At 45.0% G+C, this 23346-nt stretch overlaps 2 protein-coding genes and 1 long non-coding RNA gene across 3 annotated transcripts in view; all 3 read right to left on the minus strand.

Moving 5' to 3' along the window:
• LOC145362483 (uncharacterized) overlaps positions 1-23346 on the minus strand; it is a 204576-nt gene that overhangs the window by 114270 nt on the left and 66960 nt on the right. The window lies entirely within an intron of this gene.
• Positions 1765-3336, minus strand: LOC145362552 (uncharacterized). The gene is made up of 3 exons (XR_013890002.1): positions 3273-3336; positions 2699-2809; positions 1765-2195 (listed from the first exon to the last, which is right to left on the minus strand). It is a non-coding gene; the product is annotated as an uncharacterized LOC145362552 (long non-coding RNA).
• On the minus strand, positions 4682-17791 carry LOC145362328 (immunoglobulin gamma-1 heavy chain-like). Its single transcript, XM_080218404.1, has 5 exons — positions 17749-17791; positions 12031-12378; positions 8931-9224; positions 6025-6336; positions 4682-4827 (listed from the first exon to the last, which is right to left on the minus strand). Exons 1-5 carry the CDS (start codon positions 17789-17791, stop codon positions 4682-4684), a joined length of 1143 nt encoding a protein of 380 aa, XP_080074530.1.

The raw sequence follows: 23346 nt of genomic DNA on the forward strand, positions 1-23346 counted from the left end.
AGGTAGTCAAGAAGGCATACGGCATGTTTGCCTTCATTGGCCGGGGCATGAGTTGAAAAATTGGCAAGTCATTTTGCAGCCTTGCAGAAGATTAGTTAGGCTGCTCTTGGAACATAGTGATCAATTCTGGTCGCCACACTACCAGAAGAATGTGAATGCTTTGGAGATGCTTTGGACATACCAGCATGTTGCCTGGTATGGAGGGCATTAGCTATGAGGAGAGGTTGGAGAAATTTGGGTTGTTCTCACTGGAACGACAGAGGTTGAGGGGCGACCTGATAATTGGCTACAAGATTATGAGAGGCATGGGCAGAAAGTATAGTCATAAGGTTTTTCCCAGGGTGGAAGAGTCAATTACTAGGGGGAATAGGTTTAAAGTGGGAGCAGCAAGGTTTAAAGAAAATGTATGAGGCATGTTTTTTACACAAAAGGTGGTTGGTGCCTGGAGCTCGCTGGTGGGGGAGGTAGTGGAAGTGAACACAGTAGTGAGTTTTAAAGAGCGCCTTGATAAACACGTGTATAGGATGGAAATAGAGGGAAATGTTCCCCAGAAGGGTAGGGGGTTTTAGTTCATTCGTGCAGCATGGTCGGTGCAGGCTTGGAGGGCCGAAGGGCCTGTTCCTGTGCTGTAATTTTCTTGTTTCTTTGTTCTTTGTACTGGAATGACTATCGAGCGAATGAACCTCAGCCTTGAGACCAGGGTTCAAACCTGTGGACTTTCAATTGTTTCATTTCATCAAATAAATTGGTTCCAATTGGTGGGATCTGCTATGGGGAGCCGGTATCCTCATGATGGGCCGAATGGCCTCCATTTGTGCTGCGCGACGTCAAGTGCGGTCTGTTGACCAAACCATGTCTTGCCACCGCATTAACAAAGAGACAGAAGATATCCTTCAGTAAAGACTGCAAATTTATTGAATATTATTAGCGATGCATATGACAAAAGAACAAGGTTACAGATATGCACAAAGATGTGATTAACGAACCAGAAGAGCATACGACGAGGGAGCAGAAGCGACCATTCAGCCCCCGGGGTTTGTTTCACCTTTCAATGAAGTCATGGCTGGTTTGATATTATCCTCAACTCCACTTTACCACCTTATCCCCATAACTCTCACTTCCCCTGACTGACCGGACAATCCTAAATGTATATGAATGTCCCATCTGAGCGCAATTATCAGATTTTAGGCTAAGCTAATGGCGAGATATTCAAAAACTCTTGATGATCTTATTTGTGAAATGCAGTGTAATGATAAAACTCTGCACAGTGACACAGGGTGGCTCTATTATCTCTAAGGACCCGGATGTACAGGCTGGGGTTTGGTGTCTCCGTGACACTGGGAGGAAAATCTGGAGTCTGAGATTCAGTCCGGGAGTGAGAATATCACCTTGGCTACAATCTAAAAGCGGATGGCATCCCACTAGCCGCCTGATATTCGCTCTGATCGACTTCCTTTGATTCAGAGAAGTAACTCCAGGCTGTCAAACTCACCCTTCCCTCCACTAGCTCTTGAAATACTGAAAAAAATGAACACAGAGACTGACTTAAACTGAATGGATCAGGTAGGGGTCATTTTAAACCCAGCTTACCTGCTCACCATTCAAATCTAACTACTGAGTTATTGTGTTTGATGAAAATATGATCAGACCCTTGCTGATTAAATATATCTTACGCTCTTAAATTGCGTGCAAAAAAAACACAACGTTTAAATTAACTACCAAAATAAAACAAATAAAAGGGAAAGGTGAGGTGCCATTAGCTAGATTGCCCTGTAAAGGGGCTGGCACTATCGCTGTGGGCTGAGTGGCTGCTTTCTATGCAATAGGATTCTACTATTCCAAGCAAAGAATATAAAAATCTATATGTCCTAAAATTGAAAATGCTGTTTTCAGAAATGTCTCCGACACTAATGCAGGCAGAGACCATATAAATGTCAGCTCCACGCTGTTGCTGAAATGCATAATTGAAATGTTTGTGCCGCATAAGCAGTAGAAATCATACAGAACCACGAGTTTCAAATCAAAATAACAGTGGGAAAAAGTTACCGAAATGAGGATATTTAAAAGTTAAGCCGCCATTTAAAACAAGCGAGTTTGAATTGCTTGAAGTGGAATCTATGATCAGGAAGTGTCTGGATTTTGATGTCCCAGTCAATGAGTTCACACCTGAATCCATTTAATCGTCCAATGCAGTTCTGTTTGGAATGAAAGGAATAACAGTGTTAGTACATCAAAGATCAGCAAGAAAATAACACGTTTTATCTTTAGGGTCTCCATTAACCTTCTCTATTAATATTCCCAGAAGCCAGTGCAAGTGCACAAGAACCCCTACAGTGCAGAAGGATGGGATTTGGCCCATAGAGCCTGCACTGACTCTCTGAAAAAGCAACACAGCTCAAGGCCAGAGGATGGATGTAAAAGGCCAGTCTATCAGTGAAACCCAAAATTAAACACAACTCTGGAGAGGTTTAAGAAGTCAAGGCTGCGATTGGGGGCGGGGGTTGGAGGGACCGGGATGAAAAGCGATGAGGATGGAGCGCTTGGTCAGAGTTCGTTTGTCTATATGTATCCAACTTCCTGTTCACTCCACGGGTTACCTTCAGCGCCTGCCTAAACAGTGGCCTCCCGAGATCCCGTCAATGGACTGTGTCCATCTCACTTTGTCTTTCTGGGCACGCATTTAGGTGACCGATCTTACCTCAGAATAGCCACACCCTGGCCGTCATCAGGACATTGAAGACAATGCTCTTGAAAAACAAAATTCTCAGCCCCATCACCGTCAAAGACAAAAAGTTCACCCTCAGTCGATCTGCCAAAATGAGAGAAACGAAAGGTAGATCTGGTTTGATACATATATCATTTGGAACTAAAAAAACACTGAAACCACTAACTTCTTTTTTCATTGTCTGACTGCTTGACTTTGTCCGTCTGTCCATCCTGTCCGTCTGTCTGTCCACCGGCCCACCTGCCTGCCTGTCCATCTATCTTCATCTGTCTTTCACTCTGAATATATCTCTCTCTCTCTGTCTCTCTCTCTTTCTTTCTCTCTCTCTCTTTCTCTCCCTCACCTTTCTCCCACCCCCCACCATTCCTCCCCATCCCTCGATTGATATATCTCTCTCCTTCACTCTGTGTGACGATCTATCTTTCTCCCCATCTCACTATATGTTTATCATTCGATCTCCGGCTCTGTACCCCTGCCTATCTGTCCATTTATCAATCTGTCTATTTGCAAGTATTTTTCTTTGATTAATGTTGAATAAAGTACATACCGTTTTCCGTGTCATGTGATTCTGTCGAGGAATCATATCGACTTGTAAGGCATTTAGTTTGATCTGGAAGGGCACAAAAATAAATGACTTATTCAGTGAGCAAGTGGCATTACTGTAACCATGTTTGTTCTCAATATCATTTCCAATAATGTTGTTGACATAACCAATAGCCACGAAGAAAGTAAGAATCAAACAGCACGATTGGACTTGTTCACTTGATTATTCACAACGGAGAAACATTGGTAACTCTGCCATTTAGTTCGGCCCAAATCTGAGTTCAAAGAGTGTAGGGTCGATTACTCATCGGGGATTAAACCCCAGAATCCGTGCCATTCCATCGGGGCAGTATTTCACTGTCTTCCAAAGAAGTCGTGAAACCGAGGCCTGATTTTAGCTCTGCAGTGGATTAATGATATCAGGACACTTCTCCAGAGGAGCGGGATTCTCCAGTGCTCTGGTTAATATTTAATACTTTCCTAAATTCGGTGATACACCAGCAGTTGTGGGTCCTGGACAGTGCCCTCAATTATAATGGTTAGCTCTTATTATTTTTATTCACTTATGGACTTATGGCAGGTCAGTATTTACTGCCAATCCTTAATTGCCCCCTTCAAAAGATGGTTGTGAGTCTCCTGCTTGAAACCCTGCAGTCTGTGAGGTGTACATACACACACAGGGCTCTTAGGGAAGGAGTTCCACCATTTTAACCGAGCGACAGTGAAGGAACTGCCAAAATATTTCCAAGTCAGAATGCTAAGTGACTTGGAGGGAAACATCCAGATAATGGTGTTCCCGGGTATCTGCTGCCCTTGTCCTCCGAGATGATAACGGCCATGATTTTGGAAGATTCAGCGGAAAGAGACTTGGAGAACTACTGCTGTGTATCTTGTGGATGGCACACACTGCTACCACTGTGCTACGGTGGTGGAGGAAGTGGATGTTTGTGAATGGAGTACTTCATGCTAGAGTGGCGCACTGGCACAATGCTTACTATTGTTGTACCCCCCCCCCCCCAACACACACACACACACACACACATTCCTTTCCTCCCCAACACCCGCCCACAACATCAGGGACCTGGATTCGATTCCTGGCGTGGGTGACTGTATGTGCAGAGTCTGCACGTTTTCCCCGTGTCAGCGTGGGTTTGATCTGCCTGCCCCGGTTTCGTCCCACAGTCTGCAAGTCATGCTGATTAGATGTACTGGCCATGCTAAATTCTCCCTCAGCATACCCGAACAGGCGCAGAGTGTGGCGACTCAGGGATTTTCACAGTAACTTCATTGCAGGTTTAATGTAACCCTATTTGTGACACTAATAAATAAACTTTTAATCAAACGGAGCCTCTTTGTCCTGGGTCGTGTCAAATTTCTGAGTGTTGTTGGAGCTGCATTTTTCCAGGCAAGTGGCTAATACACCACCACAGTCATGATTATGTCTTGTGGATGGTGCAGAGGTTTGGGGAGATTAAGAGACACGTTATTCAGCACAGGATCCCCAATCTCCGACATGCTCTTGCAGTCAGAGCAGCTATATGGATAGTCCAGTTCAGTTTCTGAGCAACGTTAACCCTCAGGATGATGATAGTGGGGATTGACCATTTAGAAGTCTACAAGATTATGAGAGGCATGGACAGATTGGATAGTCAGAAACTTTTTTTTTCTCAGTATGGAAGAGTCAATTACTAAGGAGCATAGATTTCAGGTTTGAAGGAGGCGTGCGAGGCAGATTTCTTTTACACACAGGGTGGTGGGTGCCTGGAACTCGCTGCCGGGGGAGGTAGTGGAAGCAGATATGGCAGTGAGTTTCAAAGGGCATCTGGACAAATACATGAATAGGATGGGAATAGAGGGATATGGTCCCCGGAAGGGTAGGGGGTTTTAGTTCTGTCGGGTAGCATGTTCAGCGCAGGCTTGGAGGGCCGAAGGGCCTGTTCCTGTGCTGTAATTTTCTTTATTCTTTATTTCAGTCATGGTAATGCCATTAAATGACAAGAGCCGATTGTTACCTTCTTTCCTGTTGGAGTTGGTCATTGCCTGGAACATGTGTGGTGCAAATGTTATTGGCAGCTTGTCAGTCCGACCCTAGATATTGTCCAGCTATTGCTGCATTTGTAATGCATTACTTCAAGATCTGAGGTGCCCTGAATGGTGCTGAACATTGTTCAGTCATCATCGAACATCCCAACTTCTGACCTTACAATGGATTGAAGGTGATTGATGAAGCAACTGAAGCTGATTGGGTCTGAGACACTGAGGAACTCCTGCAGTGAAGTCCCGAGACTGGAATAAATGGCCTTCAATCATTAGTCAGCTAATCTTTCAAAAAGGCAACATTTTGAGTGACGGTGACATTGAGAGTCCTTCGGCGTTAAGAGGATGAATAATATTTAGTGGACGTCCTTCCTATCATAAAACACTCTCAGAGGAGGCAGTAGCGCAGTGACATTGTCAATCCAACCACTCAGAACACGAGTGCGTGTTCGAAATTCGCCATGTCAGATGCGAAATTTGAATATTAAATAAAACGGAATAAGAAGTCTAATGATGACCAATGAAATTATTGTCGATTATCATTAAAACTCATCTTGTTCACTAATATCCTTTAGGGAAGGAAATCTGCCGTTCTTACATTGTCTGGCCGGAAAGTGACCCTTAAATGCCCTCTGCTGAAGGGCAATTTAGGATGGGCAATAAATGCTGGTCAAGCCAATGACACACACATCACATAAACGGAAATAAAATAAACTTACCAATTTCAGCTGTGGGTGGGATGTTTACTGAGTATTTCTGATTATTGTGAAGTGCCGTGCACGTGATGTTTGGCATTTTCCCGGATTGGGTGAAAGAGAGAAAACTCGAGCTCCTGTAATTCCCGCTCTCCAATAGGACACTGGATCTTGCCACATTGACCTCCTGGTCGGATCCGCTGGACAGGGAGAGCTTGATTGTCTTGGGGGAGAAGCCCGAGGCCAAACATACTGCAGCGGTGGTGGTGTTGGGGGCTCCCGGTGGCACTGGCGGGTAAAAGACACTCAATTTTGGTTCTTTTGGGATTTTCACCTCTGAAAATTTAAGAAATAAAAGGAAATAATCAGAATACAACAGGATTACCTCTTCCGAACTGCTGTGCCATTCGATTAGACTCACATTTTTCCTGTGCTTTAATCCCATATAAGTTTCTACATTGATTTACCGAATGCTGAGACTGAATTAGCAATCTTATTCCCTTGGCAAAGAAAAGTCTGAGGAGTGACGCCTCTCTCTCTCTCTCTCTCTCTCTCTCTCACACACACACACACACACACACACACACAGACACACGCACACAAGCCTACGCACACATGTCCAACACACATGCCCGCGCACATATGCTCACACACACATGTCCACACACACACGCCCATGCACATAAGCAGACACACATACATGCACAGACCGATATAGACAACACACCCAAACACACACACACACTCACACTCACACACAGACACACGCACACAAGCCTACGCACACATGTCCAACACACATGCCCGCGCACATATGCTCACACACACATGTCCACACACACACGCCCATGCACATAAGCAGACACACATACATGCACAGACCGATATAGACAACACACCCAAACACACACACACACTCACACTCACACACAGACACATGCACACATGCACACACACACTGACACACACACACACACACACACACACACACACTTAGTTCCCACTGTGTTTTTGAAAATATTTTAACGAGAACAATATTCGGAAAAGAAATTGATGGAGGGCGGCACTGTAGCACAATAGCTAACATTACTGCCTCACAGCGCCAAAGACCCAGGTTCAATTCCGGCCTCGGCTCACTCTCTGGGTGGAGTGCGGTGTTCTCCCTGTGGGTTTCGCCCGGGTGCTCCGGTTTCCTCTCAGAGTCCAAGGATGTGCGGGTTAGGTTGATTGGCCAAGCTAAATTGACCGTAAAGTCATGGGATTAATCGGGTAAATATGTGACGTTGTGAAGATCGGGCCTGTGTGGAATTCGGGTGGGTACAGACTCGATGGGCTGAATGGCCTCGTTCTGTACGGTAGCGATTCTAGGATACACTTTTTTCCCTTTCTCTGAATAGAAGGAGGCCACTCGGCCCACCCATTATTCAATGAGATCGCGACTGATCTGATGTGATAATCCTCAACTCCATTTTCCAACAATATCCCCATCACCCGTGTTTTCTTGCAGATTAAAAATCTGTCTATCCCAGCACTGAAAGTACTTAACGGCAGCCCTATACAGCCATCTGTGATAAAGAAGTCCACAGATCCGATACAATCTGAAGGAAGAAATTCTTCATCTTCTCTCTCTTTAAATCGGCAACGCCTTACTCTAGGGTTTAGCCTCTGGTCCTAGACTCTCCCAACAGGGAATAAAATAGAAGTCTACAGCACATCTAAGGCCCTTCGTGTCTGCCCCATCCAAAGGCAACTAACTGACTTCTCTAACCCCATTTCCAGCACTTGGCCCATTACTGTGTATGATATGGCATCAAAAGTGCATCACCAAGTGTTGCGAGGTTCTCTGTGACCAGGACCCTATCAGATGGCGAGTTCCAGACTTCCCTCTAACTCGCCTACCCCGTACCTTAAATCAATGCCTCCTCCCCACCAGCCCCCCACCCCCGCCCCACCGAAAAAAAACACTCCTCATTGATCCCTCTAAAACGGGGATAGGTATCTTCCTGACTACATTATTTCTGCCCCTCATTAGGTTGAAGCGAGTTTTACAGTGTTGTCTATCTCTATGACTCCATCGGGGTGGGCCTCTTCTAACTGTCTATCAATATATCATTTAATTTCATTACACACAACCATTTCAGTTACACATCTCCTTGCCAGCTACCAGGTGTTTTTTTTATGTTAAAGGCCAGTTAAATGTTTTAAGGAAACAATCCTGAATTGTGGAAACAATAAAACTCTCATCTGCTCTATCTCAATGCCCAGTGAAGCTGTTCTTTGGATTCCCAGTGAGAACTGCTCACCCGTTCCATTCAAAAAAACAGTGATAATTGAAATAACACAGCGACGGTATGTCCCAAGGAAGTCTTGGGGGAAAATAACATGTTGAGTAATGATTATCCAGAATTAGTTACTTACTGGGTTCCACAATCAGCCTGGTTCCATTGCCAAAGATGAGCTTTCTAGTCTCTCCATATGTCACACACCCTTTGATTCCATAACAAAATCTATTGTGGTCTCGTCCACCTCTCTCTGTCCCTCTGTCGTGTCCCAGTTGGGTTGGTTCAGACCAGCAATGGTGGACACTCAGTGAATATCACTGTGGGGATGAAAGGCGGTGGTGGGGAGTGCTGTGGAGGGGAGGGGGTGCAATTGAGAGAGCTTAGTGTTCTCCTTAGGGACTGGGAGGTTATTGCACGGGAGTTAAGGAAGATTCAGCTACTATGGTACCACAATATAATCCTCACCATGTTCAGGATTCTGTACCGCTCTCTCTGTGTTCTGTATCACTGTGTCTATAATCCTCACTATGTTCAGGTTTCTGTACCACTCTCTCTCCCTGTTCTGTGTCACTATGGCTATAATTCTCACCATGTTGAGGTTTCTGTACCTCTCTCTCTGTGTTCTGTATCACTGTGCTGTGTGTTGACTCAGTGCACAGTAATAAACAGCCGAGTCGCTCAGTTGCAGTTTGGAGATTGTTAACTGGCCGATTTTCTGGCTAGAATCGGTAGAAGCAGAAATTCTGTCTCCGGCAACATTTTCTTTGTTGTCCCCTCCTGAAGTGTGTGCCTGGTGCAATAATTCCAGAGCCTGTCCTGGGGTTTGACTGTACCAGTATACTGTGTACTGACATAACCCTGAATATCCACATCTTAGAGTAACTGTGTTGCCTGCAGCAGAGGTTTGGAGAGGCGGATTCTTGGACACCAGGGAACTCGAATCTGGAGGATTAACAAAAAAGGATATTTTATCCACTTTTTTTTACCATGCACTATGGAAATCACAGGAACGTGTCTTCATTTGCGGTATTGTAACCACATCAAATCTGATGGAACTAAATTCACTGTTATTACGATACAAACCAGCGAGGACTGAAATGGTACATATTACACAACAAGTACTACTGATCTGGAATGCATTGTCATGATGAGTGGTGACAACAGATTCAACAGTGAATGAGCAGTTGGACATTACCAACTGGTTATGATCAAGTACCAGCACAGGAAAGACAAACAGGGTAATGGGGAAATTTTAATGGGGTTAGGAAGAATTCGATTTCATTTATAAAGGGGCAGCATCTACCAGAAGGGCCGAATGCCATTCTTCCGCATTGCATGATCCTATGATGTAGATTACAATTCAGTTTCTACTTTTCTTATTGACAGAAAAGCACTAGGGAACATTTTATGATCAGTGAGGCAATCTTTTTTCCAGAAATGATCATCCGAGGATAACCCAGAGGTGTTCCACAACCGAGCACAGCAAGATCCAACAGAACATTATTGTGATTTATCAAATTCAAAGGGACTGAACGATGCTGCACATCTATGGTCAAATGTCATTAATTTATATCGGTTTAAAACTTCCCGGGAGTTTATGTTTGCCTTTTCACCAATGTGTTTATCTTCTTTCTATGTAAAGTATTGTTCTCCCTTTCCATTAAAATAGAATTATTTAGTCAATTTCATTTTATTTCTATATTCACAATCTGTTGTTTGGTGTCTTGTAATCGTGGGAATTTGTCTCCAAGGCTCTCAGCTGTCTGTTAGGTTCAGTTTGTTCAGTTTCCACAGTGGTTTTACAGTTACACACTGGGAACGGCCTCTTCCGGCTCTCTGACAATTTCAATACTTTCTGCACATTAACATTCTCTCCCTGGTTCTTCGGGCAGGGTGTTCTCTAAGTCTTAAGAGTCTGCCGAAATAGATTATACCATTTGTCCCAACTGATTTATGTTGCAAATTTATCCAGACCGGCCCCCTCCATCCAGAAATCTAGTTGATATTTACATCCAGCTCCCTTTGTAAATCTATAACCTGCCCCCCCTTGTATGTTCAAGATGCCCCACAAATGCATCAAAACTACCGTCTCCAATTGTTCTATAGGACAAGTTCAGACAATCCAGCATACAGTTATTACTCCCAATCTGTTTATTAGTTTTATTAGTAATGACCGTGTATAAATTGTTCTAATCTCACATACAAATAAAGAACTGGTCAACACCCACACATTAAACAATCAGAATTTAAATGGTTTCTATGAAGGCAGTGTATTTGCATACTTAATATCTTCTCATAGGGCAATCACTTTCAGTATGGAATCTGACATGGTAATCATTGGTTCACTTATTTCAAAGATATAAGTCATTTCTTATGTTTGTGTTAAAATCTTTTCAGAATGTTCCAGATTGGGCTCCATTGCGTTTATCACCACAATCATTTCCTCTTCCAAGTGGTGTTGAAAACAGAGGAGTAATGCTTTAATATTGAGGGTAACGGGTGGGGTGAAATGCAGGTCAATGGCAGATGGAACTTAATCCTGAAAATTGCAAGGGGATGCACGTTGGGAGAAGTAACAAGACAAGGGAGTATTTAATGAATGGCAGGACACTGGGAAGCTCAAATGAACATTCCTTGCCCACAAATCACTGAATGCGATAGAACATTATAATAGAGGCAGACGTGGCAATCGTCTTAATAAGTCATGGCATATATTATTAAAACAGCGGGGTAATGTTAGAGCTGTAAAAGCTTTCGATAGGCCACATCTGGAGTACTGTGCACAGTGCTGGTCGCCTCACTATTGAAAGGATATGATTTCACTGAAGGGGAACAGAGGAGATTCACCATGATGTCGCCTACGCTGGAGCATTTGAACTTCAAGGAGAGCCCAGGATAAGCTTACATTGTGCTCTTCAGAGCAGAGACCCTCTTTGAGGTCTATAAGTTTATACAGGGATTGACAGGGTAGATGGGAAGCAAATGCTCCCCATAGTTGAAGGGTCAATAAACAGGCTGCATATGTTTAGATAAGGAGATGGAGGATGTAGATGAGCTTTTGAAATATTTAAGGCTATGGGCCTAGTGCTGGAAGGTGGAATTAGTGAAGTTTTTTTGGTGCAGACTTGATAAGCTGAAGGGCCTAATCCATGTTATATAACTCTATGATAGCATATTTCAACTATGCTGTATCAACGGGCAAGGAAGGCATCATGGAACATTCTTCGTCTTAGAAAAACAGTAACAGAAGCAATCTTTAATAAGTGGAATGACCTTGGAAGTAATTGCCAACTTAAATGGCCAATCAGGGGACAATGGGAGATTGGGTTTGCCATGGTCATTTCCAGTGCCATGTCACAGCCAAGTAGAATACCTGGGTATTCCACATTCGGAGCCACAACAATTTCTTTCTACTCAGTGCCTCGCTCAGCATCATTTCAGGCAGCATATAAAAGTAAACCATTTTGCTTTATACCAATGAGCATATTTACTTCACCAGCTGAAAACGGCAGATTTCTATCCGTAACAGTTTATCATCGCCATACTGAGATTGGCCTTTAGTTCCAGTTGCTCACATAAATTTCCATTAAAGTGCACCAGCTGCCCTGGTGAGATTTGACCGTGTGCAGACAGGGCACTGGTCTGGGTCACAGAAATACGAACGCAATTAAATTACCACACCACCAACTCCACAGTGCGGAGATGAACGTACTAATTCTGTAACATATTTCGGCTTGGAGTCACTTACCAGCTGTGACATTCACCACCGTTCCAGGTCCGTCTGCATCACCTGCTTTCGAAACGCTACTCCCGCATTGATGTTTATACTGAGCTTTACAGTAATAGATGGCGGTGTCTTCAACTCTCACATCCCGAATTTCCAGCGAAAATGTATTTTGCGCTTTATTCACGGACACAACAAATCTCTCTCCGCTGGAGATCCGCTCCCGTTCTTTCCCGACCTGTGTTTGTCTAAAGAAATGTCCGCCCTCCAAACTGGAATAATCAGCTTTGAAAACACAGGTGATGGTGAGAGACTGACATTCCTTCCTGGTCACCGCTGCTGGGCTCTGTGTCACTGACTGACTGAAAGATTCTGGAAATTAAACACAGAAAGTTTAATGGACCATCAGAGCCTAATCACACAACGGAGCTAAAACCCCAGTGTCTGTAATTGGGATGGACTGGGACAGCTTCATATCCAATCCACACAATGTGGGTTAGTTTAAATGGTATTCATTGGGGTAAACAGACACCCTCCTCACTCTCTCACTGCAGTGTGTGTGTGTGTGATGTGTGTGTGTGTGAGTGAGTGTGTGTGTGTGTGTGTAAGTGTGTGTGTGTGTGTGTGTGTGTGTGTAAGTGTGTGTGTGGAGGATGGTAAGTATGTACGTTTTCTCATGGCACAAAGATTGACAGAATGGCTAATAGTGAAGAAGAAGGTCAAAGGTTGCCGGATGATATTGACAACTTGTTCAGATGGCAGATCAATGGCATATGGAACATAATACTGAAAAGTGCGAGTGAATGCACGTTGGGAGGAGTAACAATAGAAGTGTGAATTTAATGAATGGCAGGACACTGGAAAGCTCAAATGAACAGAAAGATTTGATTCCTTATCCACAAATCCCTGAAGGAGATAGGACATGATAATAGGGGGAGACGGGACAATTGCCTTTAAAAGTCGGGGCAAAAACAATATTAAAACAGCGGGGTTATGTTAGAGTTGTAAAAAGCATTCGGTAGGCCACATCTGGAGTGCTGTGCACAGTGCTGCTCGTCTCACTATTGAAAAAAAATATGATTTCACTGAAGGTGTAGAGAGGCGATTTGTGGGTGAGACAGAGTGGATGTGTCAGAGAGAGAGAGAGAGAGAAAGCACGTGAGAGAGAATGTGTGAAAGAGAGCGAGGATGGAGTGTGTGAGAGAGAGCGACAGTCGAGTGTGTGATTCGATTCCTAGCTTGGGTCACTACCTGTGTGGAGTTTGCAAGGTCTCCTCCTGTTTGTTCGGGTTTCTTCCGAGTGTTCAGGGTCCCTGCTGCATTTTGAAAGACGTGCTGGTTCAGGGCATTGATCAGAACAGGCGCCAGACTCGGGGAATTTTACAACAACTTCATTGCACGGTTAATATAAGCCTTAGTTGTGACTAAAAAATGAGCTTTACTGAATCCTCCTCGTGTTTCGCCAAATTCTGGAAAAAAATGCAACCCACCATGTTCCCCCTTTCAAGGGATAAGTGAATTGTTACTCGTTTCTTTCCTGAGAAAGCAATCGAAGCAATAGTTCCAACTGATAGGTAAAAGCAAATTACTGCGGATGTTGGAATCTGAAACCAAAAGAGAAAATGCTGGAAAATCTCTACAGGTCTGACAGCACCTGTAAGGACAGAAAAGGACGGCACGGTAGTACAATGGTTAGCACTATTGCTTCACAGCTCCAGGCTCCTGGGTTCGATTCCCGCCTCGGGTCACTGTCTGTGTGGAGTTTGCACATTCTCCCCGTGTCTGCGTGGGTTTCCTCCAGATCCTCCTGTTTCCTCCCACAATCCAAAGATATGCGAATTAGGTTGATTGACCATACTAATAAACTGCCCCTTAGTTTCCAGGGATGTGTAGGTTAGAAGGATTAGTGAGCATGATATGTGGGTAGGGCCTGGGTGGGATTGTGTTTGGTGCGAACTCGATGGTCCGAAGGGCCTCTTCCTGCACTGTAGGATTCTATGATTCTCCACAAAAGAGCTGACATTCGAGTCCAGATGGCCCTTTGTCAAACGTTACCTTGAATGCGTTCCACAGCTGTCTGATGCACATAATTCTGACATTCACCACAATGGCTTTGACTGAAGAAATTTCTCCTCTTCTCAGTCCAAATGACTGAACAGGTTTTCTGCACATCTGACTCCAAGTTACAGACTTCCCACTCTAAAAATGCAAACACCCCGAATTTGTCTTGTCAAGTCCTTTGAGAATATAATAAGCTCTACTGCGTTCACTCTTTATTCCTTTAACCTTAGTCAAGAGAAAATAGGCAATGGGTCTTCAATCTCCTCCCAAAGAACAAACATTTTATCTCAAGATTCTATTTGAAGAACATTCATTAAATTCCTTCCGAAGTTTGTAGATCCTTCCCAAACAAAGAGACCAAGTATTACACTACAATCCGAATTTCTTCAAAACTCACTAACAATCCTGAGGTGTTAGGGTTTTGTATTTTCAGTATTCTCCTGAAACAATCTAATCCTTCTCTCTCTGTCGATTTTTTTTATTCTAATGGAATATTTCCTTCACAATTCTGTGCTGTTGTTCCTGTTCCCCTTTATACAATTTTCACTTCATCCTTACTCTCACACTGAATTGTGTGATTTCAATTAACAGTAATCAGACATACAAATAAATTACAGCAATAGCTCAGAAACGACCATCACCAACCTTCTGTATGTCCTGACCCATTGGTAGGACAGACTCAGCAGAGCTGGCGGCACAATGGGGTATAGTCGGGAACCACTTGCCCTGGAAGCCCTCAATATCGTCTCTGAACCTCATAAGCTCTCCTGACATCTGATCAGATATGGGCAAGGGAACCTGCTGCTGACTACCATGTGCCTCCGCTGATGTATCTAAACTCCTCCATTTTGAACACAAAATGGAAGAAGCACTGAAGATGAGAAGGGCGCAGAATGAACTCTGGTTGGGGGACTTCAATATCCATCACTATGACTGGCTCGATAGCATACAGCTGGACATAACTGCTAGATTGGAACTGTGGCAGAGGGTGAGGCAACTGCCAAGAGGGCAAAACACATACTTGACCTCTCCTCAGCAACCTGACTGCTGTAGATGCATCACCAGATCAGTACCAGCAGGAGTGACCACTTACAGTCCTTGTGGACACAAAGTCCTGTCTTCACATTGAGCTATGCTCCATCCTGTAGTATGGCACTGTCACCGTGCTAAATGGGATAGATCTAGCAATCCATTACTGGGCATCCATAAGACACTATGGGCCATCAGCTGCAGCATTGAACTCAAACACAGTCTGTAACCTCATGGCTCAGCATATCCACTGCAGCGGTATTAGCAGACGAGGGATTAACACTGGTTCACTGAAGACTCCAGGAAGCAATAGCAGCAGCAACACCAGGCAGCCCTATAACTGATTTGTCAATCCGGTGAAGATATGGCTGAAGCTTTGGCAACAATTTTCATCCTGAGATATCGAGTAGATGATCCATCTCAACCACCTCCGGAGGTCCGCAGTATCACTGATGTCAGTCTTCATCGATTCACTTTGGGACCGGTTTAAGGCACTGGATGCTGCAAAGGCTATTGGCCCTGGAAATGTCTCAGCAATATTACTGAAGACTTCTGCTCCAGAACCAACCACAAATGGTGGAAAATTAGGGAAAAAAAAGTGATTGTTTACATGGAGGTTATTTAAAGAAATATCAGGTGCAATGTCAGTAATTCCTTCGGACCTACAACAAGGTTCCTTATACCTGAAGGCCGTTGTTTAATTTCCAGTTTGCCGCCTGGGTCAGGTATTGATGGAGTCGCTGCGGTTAAATGGACTGGCCGCAGTGACATTGATCTCATTCAGCCGGTAGCTTATTGACATTGCACGTCTGGGACTGCAATCTACTGCCCAGGAGAGAGCTCTGAGACCCCGCTGCGGGGCTGTAAACAGCAGACAGATCTCTCCCAGTCACATTTCACATCCAGAGTGGATTCGAGAGTGTCCTCAATTTGAGTTTGTTAATATATGTAATATGTGTATCAGGGGTGTCTGCGCTCTTGATGTTGATGTGCCCATTAAAGCAATATTCGCCCAGACGCTGTCAACTCTCTCAGAACACTGAACACTAACACCCGCACCCCGCGCCTCACCACCCTCTCCCCGAACCCACTCCACCCCCGCCCCAGTCTCCCCACAAAGTTTCACCCCACTATCCCTGCCTCGCTGATCACCGACTCCATCAGGACTTACAGACACTTTTCCCGCGACTGATTGGAGCCGACCCCAGAATCAGACCCTGCTCCCAACTCGGAATCTGTACCGGATGATTTTCCATAAGAAGATTCGAAGGGATTGAAACGAGAAAGATCACAATGCTAAACTGAAAGGGGACATTAAACGAGACAGACTGTAACAAGGCGGGATTTGGAATTACTTACGGGCTGTGACAGTCACCACCGTCCCGGATCCATCCACATAATCATATTTCCATTCTTTACACAGTGACTCCGCCCTCAGTCTCCTCGGTACAAAAACCACCGACATCTCAATCTGCCGGAAAACCATCACCAGTCACTCGGAAATGTCCAATTATTCGGGGGATTTAAAATCAATAAATAATATTCAAGGTTTCAACGTCTCTGTCCGTTCAAATTATAATTTTGTGAGGCCCGAGCTCTCAGTAAGTGGCCGCAGGAAGGAAATATTAACTTCATATATCGCAAAAAAAATCAAAGAAAGATGTGAGTGGTGGAGATTACAGTAGAAATAATCCAGATCACAGGGATAATAACATCAAACCAATGATTCAAAGTCTGGACACTGAGAATTTATATTGTAATTGTGCACAGGTATTTGTTCAGCTTCTTTCCATTGTGACTGTTCCAATAGTTACACAGTGATACAGTTCAGCATCAAAACCTCTGGTACTGGGTGGGATGTTGGGACATGAATTAAACAGCGCGGAATGTGGCTCCCAGTTCCGGCTGTGAGCCTAGGGTCCCATCTGGTGTCAGGGTTTGTAACTGGGATCTGTCATTCCCATTCTCAATTCACCGAAAACACTCCCAGGAATAATACCCCCATCCACTCACACTCCGTATTTATCACACTCAGCATATCAACGGTAATAATCAGGTCTTATTGAAATTAAACTGCCGCACCGAGAGTGTGTGGGACACAACTGTGGGGATTGGCGGGTGGGTGTGGGGTGTTGTTCAGGGTATATTAACTCTGGTTTTTCATTTGGTTCTGTGAGAATCTGCAGGGAGAGTTTTTGTATCGCGGGAAGCCGAGGCCCATCACTGTGTGTAGTACTGAGCTTTACAGTAATAGGTGGCGGTGTCTTCAACTCTCACATCCCGAATTTCCAGCGAAAATGTCTTTCCTGCTTTGTTCACAGACACAATAAATCTCCCTCCGCTGAAGATCCGCTCCCACTCCTTCCCGGGCTGGGTTTGTTTGAAGAACTCGCCGTTTTCCAAGTAATAGTAATAACCATATAAATCACAGGTGATGGTGAGAGACTGACACTCCTGCTTGGTCACCTCTGCTGGGCTCTGTGTCACTGACTGACTGAAAGATCCTGGAAATTAAACACAGAGAGTTGAATGGACCATCAGAGCTGAACCACACAATGGAGCTAAAACCCCAAACAGTGTCTGTAACTGGGATGGACTGGGACAGCTTTATACCCAATCCACACAATGTGGGTTAGTTTGATCGGTACTCACGGGGTAAACAGACACACAGGGTGAAAACAAGAAGGATTCCCATCTCTCTGCTGCCCGGAGCTGATGGTTTATATGACGGGGAGCTGGAGACTGCAGAGTTTGACTGCTCTGGGACACTGGATCTCAGAACTGAACTGAAATACCTCAGGCCTGAACATTGTTAATTTAGGCCACGCCCATTGTTTAAAATAAAACTCGAGAATGGAAAGGTGGCAGAAAGCTGTGAACATTCAGTCGAGGCCCCACAGTTATCTGGGCCTCGGAGCTCCCGAGCCCAGGATCTGATCCCGTGATGCTTCTGGGTGTTGCCACTCAGAGTTTGTGAATGTCCCTCTTTGTCACAAGTAAGGAAGATACTTCTTTTTTTATCAGTGTCCAAGTGTAGAGATGGCAGTTAGGACAGTGATATGCTCCTCTTGTTAGATGTGGGAGATTAGGGAAGTTTCTAGTGTCCCTGGCGACTATGTTTGCGGGAAGTGTGACCAGCTGCAGTTCCTCACACACCGCATGGTTCAGTTGGAGCAGCAGCTGGAAACACTCTTACTGGATCCAGGGTGAGGTAGACAAATGGGTACAAAATTGGCTTGATGACAGAAGACAGAGGGTGGTTGTCGAGGGTTGTTTTTCAAACTGGAGGCCTGCGACCAGCAGTGTGCCCCAGGGATCAGTGCTGGGTTCACTGTTTCTTGTCACTTATGTTAATGATTTGGATGAGAGTGTAGGGGGCATGGTTAGTAAGTTTGTAGATGACACCAAGATTGGTGACATAGTGGACAGAGAAGAAGGTTATCACGGATTACAACGGGATCTTTATCAATTGGGCCAGTGGGCTGATGAACGGAAGATGGAGTTTTGTTTAGATGAATGTGAGGTGATCCATTTTGGTCAATCGAATCAATACAGAACTGACTCATTTAATGGGAGGGTTTTGTGGAGAGTTATAGAACAAAAAAGATCTAGCGGTCCAGGTTCATCGCTCCTTGAAAGTAGAGTCACGCATGGACAGAGTGGTGAAGAAGGCATTCAGTATGCTTGGTTTGATCGGTCAGAACATTGAATACAGGAGTTGGGACGTCTTGTTGAAGTTGCACAAGACATTGGTAAGGCCACACTTGGAATACTGTGTGCAATTCTGGTCACCCTATTATAGAAAGGATATTATTAAACTAGAAAGAGTGCAGAAAAGATTTACTGGGATGCTGCCAGGATACATATACGGATATACACAATCTCAGACAAACAGCTACAGACAAACTAACAGACACACACAAACACATACACGAACACACACAGACATGCACACAAAAACATAGACTTACATAAACGCAAGAACTGACACACGAAGACACACAACTATCACACACAGCCTCACAAACACAGAGATAAACTGAGACAATGACCAGTTGATGTTAATCTCTAATCCACCTGCTGGGAACTAAAATAATGTAAGAAGTCTCACAACACCAGGTTAATTTCCAACAGGTTTATTTGGTAGAAAAAAGCCACTAGCTTTCAGAGCGGTGCTCCTTCATCAGGTCAGTGGGAGTTCTGTTCACAAGCAGGGCATAGAAGGACACAAGCCCAATTTACAAAATAAAGGTTGGAATGTGAGTCTTTACAGGTAATCAAGTCTTAAAGACACAGACAATATGAGTTGGGAGAGGGTTAAGCAAGTTTAAAGAGATGTGCATTGTCTCCAGCCGGGACAGTAAGTGAGATTTTGCAAGAACAAGGAAAGCCATGAAGATTACTGATAGTGTGACATGAACCCAAGATCCCGGTTCAGGCGTCCTCATGTGTCTAGAATTTGGCTTTCAGTCTCTGCTCAGCGACTCTGCGCTGCCGTGTGTCGTGAAGGCCGCCTTGGAGAAAGTGTATCCGAAGATCAGAGGCCGAATGCCCCGACCGCTGAAGTGTTCCCGGACAAGATGAGAATACTCTTGAGTGGTGATTGTCGAGTGGTTTTCATTCAACCGTTGTGGTAGCGTCTGCATCATCTCCCCAATGTACCATGCTCTGGACATCCTTTCTTGCAGCGTATCAGTTAGACAACGTTACAAGAATATGCACCATGTATCGGGTGGATGGTATTCTACGTGAGACTGTACCCTTAACACTTGATTACTTGTAAAGACTCGTGGTGGGTTGTGTGAGGACTGCTCTTGGATGTTGCTTCGAGAGTAGCCTAGTGCTTCACATCATTAGTGTACGCTTAAACTGGACCAATTAACAAGCAACACGACAGCTCAGTGACTATCACTGTTTGCTGTCCAGTTACAGGGACCGGAGTCAGATCTCCGTCTTGGGTCAGTGTCTGTGGGAGTTTGCACATTCTCCCCGTGCTTGCGTGGATTTTCTCCGGGTGCTCCGGTTTCCTCCCACACCCCCAAAACGTGTTTTTCGGCTAAATTGGATCTCCCTTAATCTGGCGCATATATAATTCCCTAAATTTGCACCCCTTTATTGTGGAGCACACTAGATGTGGACAAAAGTCACAGGTAGAAGAAGGACTGGAATGAAGCACTCATCGACTGTTAAAATGGGTGGTGCGGGCTTGTAGGGCCGAAGGGCCTGTTTCCTGTGCTGTGTTGTTCTTTTGTTCTTTGACTCCCATTCCAACTATTAGTTTGCAAATTGAGTTTGTATTGTTATATGCCCTGTTTGTGAACAGAACTACCACTTATCTGACGAAGGAGCAGTACTCCGAAAGCTTTTGCTACCAAATAAACCTGTCGGACTTTAACCTGGTGTTGTGAGACTTTTCACTGTGTTTAGCCCAGTGCAACGCCGGCATCGCCACGTCATCACTAAAATCATAACAGAAGTTAATCTAAAACTCGTGAAATGAGAAAATGTATAAATATACCCCATAGCTCAGAATGGGAGTGCAATTAATGATTTCTCAGTTGTCTATGATCTTTGAACAAAAACAGAATTGGAGAGATTATAATATTTGAATTGTAATATCTAATGTATAAAGTGTCTGGGAACAGAGTGGATTTGAGACAGACTGGAAGACAGACTGAGGTAATGAGATTGAAGCGGCTGTTCAGAGTGAATGGGTTTGTTGCAGAGAGGGATGCATGGATGTGAGAGAGAGAGCTGGATGGAGAGAAGGAGGGAGGGTGAGATGGATGGAGGGGTAGACAGATGGATAGGTGTGAATGTGAGAAGCTGAAGTTTCCAGTTGAAAACGTTCCCAGTGTCTCTGAGCAGCTGAACTGGGGAAGCCTTTGGGCAGAGACTGCGCTGCTGCTATTTTCCTTCCTGGCCACCAGAGGTCGCTGTAACACGCCCGGACGCTGCTCCGCCCAGTGTCACCACTTGCCCACTCCGGCCCAGCCGCTGCTCGTTGGCGGAACATCCGGGTCCTGTAGAGAGGCGGGGACAGCCGCCATATTGCCGTGATGTCTCCGTCAGCCCCGCCCCCCCCCCGTCGAGGCAAAAGCGACGGTTCAGAAATGTAGAAAGTGAGAGAAATTCCCACCCGGAAATCCTGTCAGGAGCGGAATTAAAATTGAATAAAATACATATTTTTATAAAGTGGCGGGTGGCGGAACCGCGCATGTGCTGTAGTATTTTCCCAGAGCGCACCGCGCGGGTGTGATTGAAAAACAGACGGAATAAAAAACAGAAACGATTTTCCCGAATGGAGAAGGAACCGAAAGTCTGACGGGTGAGGATGTGAATAATAATCATCAAGATTCAAAATATTAAAAGATTCAAAGGTAACTGTCTGGGCGCATGTGCAGGAGGGGAATTCCCCCGGAGTGCAGCGCGTGAGACGCCGTCTCCCCTGGCAACGCAAGATGGACGCCGGCCGTCTCCCCTGGCAACGCAAGATGGCCGCTGGCGCAGATGAGTGTGGCGCAGGCGCAGTGAGGTCTGCCTGCAGCCCATTGTCCAGATTGCCCCCCAGTGGATGTGGTGGGGATGGTGCAGCAGATGGAGCAACAATCCCAGTTTCAATGGGGGGAGAGAAGCTGCAATGCTGCTCCCTGTTGTTCACTCCTCTCCCCAGTCTCAGCATTGCAGAGTGTTTAAACAAGAGGGTGCATTGTCACAGCAGCACCCAGACCTGCAGTTTAAGTTCATTTATCAGTGGCACTAATAAGTAGGCTTACATTAACACTGCAATGTCGCCACATTCCTGTTCGGAAACACTGACGGAGAATTTAGCATGGCCAATGCATCAGGCTTTCGGACTGCTGGAGGAAACCCATGCAGACATGGAGAGAATGTGCAAACTCCACACAGACAGTGACACAAGCCGGGAATCGAATTTGGGGCCCTAGCGCTGAGAGGCAGCAATGCTAACCACCGTGCCACTGTGTTGCAACACTCTCCCCCAGATATCAAACTACCCCATCCCCCCATTAAAATCATAAAATCCCGACAGTGCATCAAGTCGATGTCAACAGAACATTTTACCCAATTCCCGTAACCCCACAATATCCTCTAATCCCCCTAACCTTCACATCTTTGGACATTAAGGGAGAATTTAGCATGGTCAATCCACCTAACCTGCCCATCTTTCAGACCCCACAGATATTCTGGTCACCCAATTATAGAAATGATATTACTAAACTAGAAAGAGTGCAAAAAAGATTTACTAGGATGCCACTAGGACTTGATGGATTGAGTTATCAGGAGAAGCTGGATAGACTGTGACTTTTTTCACTGGAGCATTGGAGGCTGAGGGGTGATCTTATAGAGTTCTAGAAAATAATGAGGGGCACAGATCAGCTCGATAGTCAATATCTTTTCCCAAAGTTAGGGGAGTCTAAAACTAGAGGGCCTAGGTTTAAATTGGGAGGGGAAAGATACAAAAGTATCCAGAGGAGCATGTTTTTTTCACACAGAGGGTGGTGAGTGTCTGGAACAAGCTGCCAGATGTAGTCATCGAGATGGGTACAATTTTGTCTTTTAAAATGCATTTAGACAGTTACATGGGTGTGATGGGTATAGAGGGATATGGGCCAAATACAAGCAATTGGGATTAGCTTAGGGGTTTTTAAAAAGGGCAGCATGGAGCAGTTGGGCTGAAGGGCCTGTTTCCATGCTGTAAACCTCTATGACTCTATATGGGAGGAACATGAAAACCCCAGACAGACAATGACCCGAGGCTGGAATTGAACACGGGTCCTTGGCACTAGGAGGCTGCAGTGCTAACCACTGTGCTAATGTGCTGCCACTCAGGCAAGTGTATTTGGAGGGAGCACAGGACAGGTGGGCGTGGGGGGGGGGGGGGGGAGTGGGGGTTGATTTCTAACTCACTTTGATGTGGGGAGGGGGGGAAATCAGAAAAAAAAATCAGCCTTGTCTCAACATTTTCCCTCATTCCTGCTCTTGTTACTAATTAAAAACCAGCTCACTCCTCCATTCTGCCCATCAATAGGGCTAACAGAAAGCAGGGGAAAGGTTGTGGCACAGAAAGAGGCCATTCAGCCCATCATATCTTCACCAGCTTGAGAAATAAATACTTGTCCTTCATTCTAATCCCAGCTCTAGCCATCCAGTCCCTAGCCCCCCTTACTACAGGTTCCAGCATTTCAGCTATAGATCTGTGTGTGAGGCAAGTGAGCCGAGAGATTTCTG

This window comes from Carcharhinus amblyrhynchos, unplaced genomic scaffold (assembly GCF_965287045.1).
Source record: "Carcharhinus amblyrhynchos unplaced genomic scaffold, sCarAmb.v2.hapA scaffold_38, whole genome shotgun sequence".
NCBI lineage: Eukaryota > Metazoa > Chordata > Chondrichthyes > Carcharhiniformes > Carcharhinidae > Carcharhinus > Carcharhinus amblyrhynchos.

What these genes read in the sequence shown, in the direction of transcription:
- LOC145362328 (XM_080218404.1), bottom strand. Translation starts at nt 17,791, where the DNA reads ATGGGAATCCTTCTTGTTTTCACCCTGTGTGTCTGTTTACCCC. An exon ending in GGTGGTGAATGTCACAGCTG is followed by an intron (nt 9,225 to 12,030) that starts GTAAGTGACTCC and finishes TTAATCCTCCAG; the next exon opens with ATTCGAGTTCCCTGGTGTCC. An exon ending in TGTTTATTACTGTGCACTGA is followed by an intron (nt 6,337 to 8,930) that starts GTCAACACACAG and finishes TTAAATTTTCAG; the next exon opens with AGGTGAAAATCCCAAAAGAA.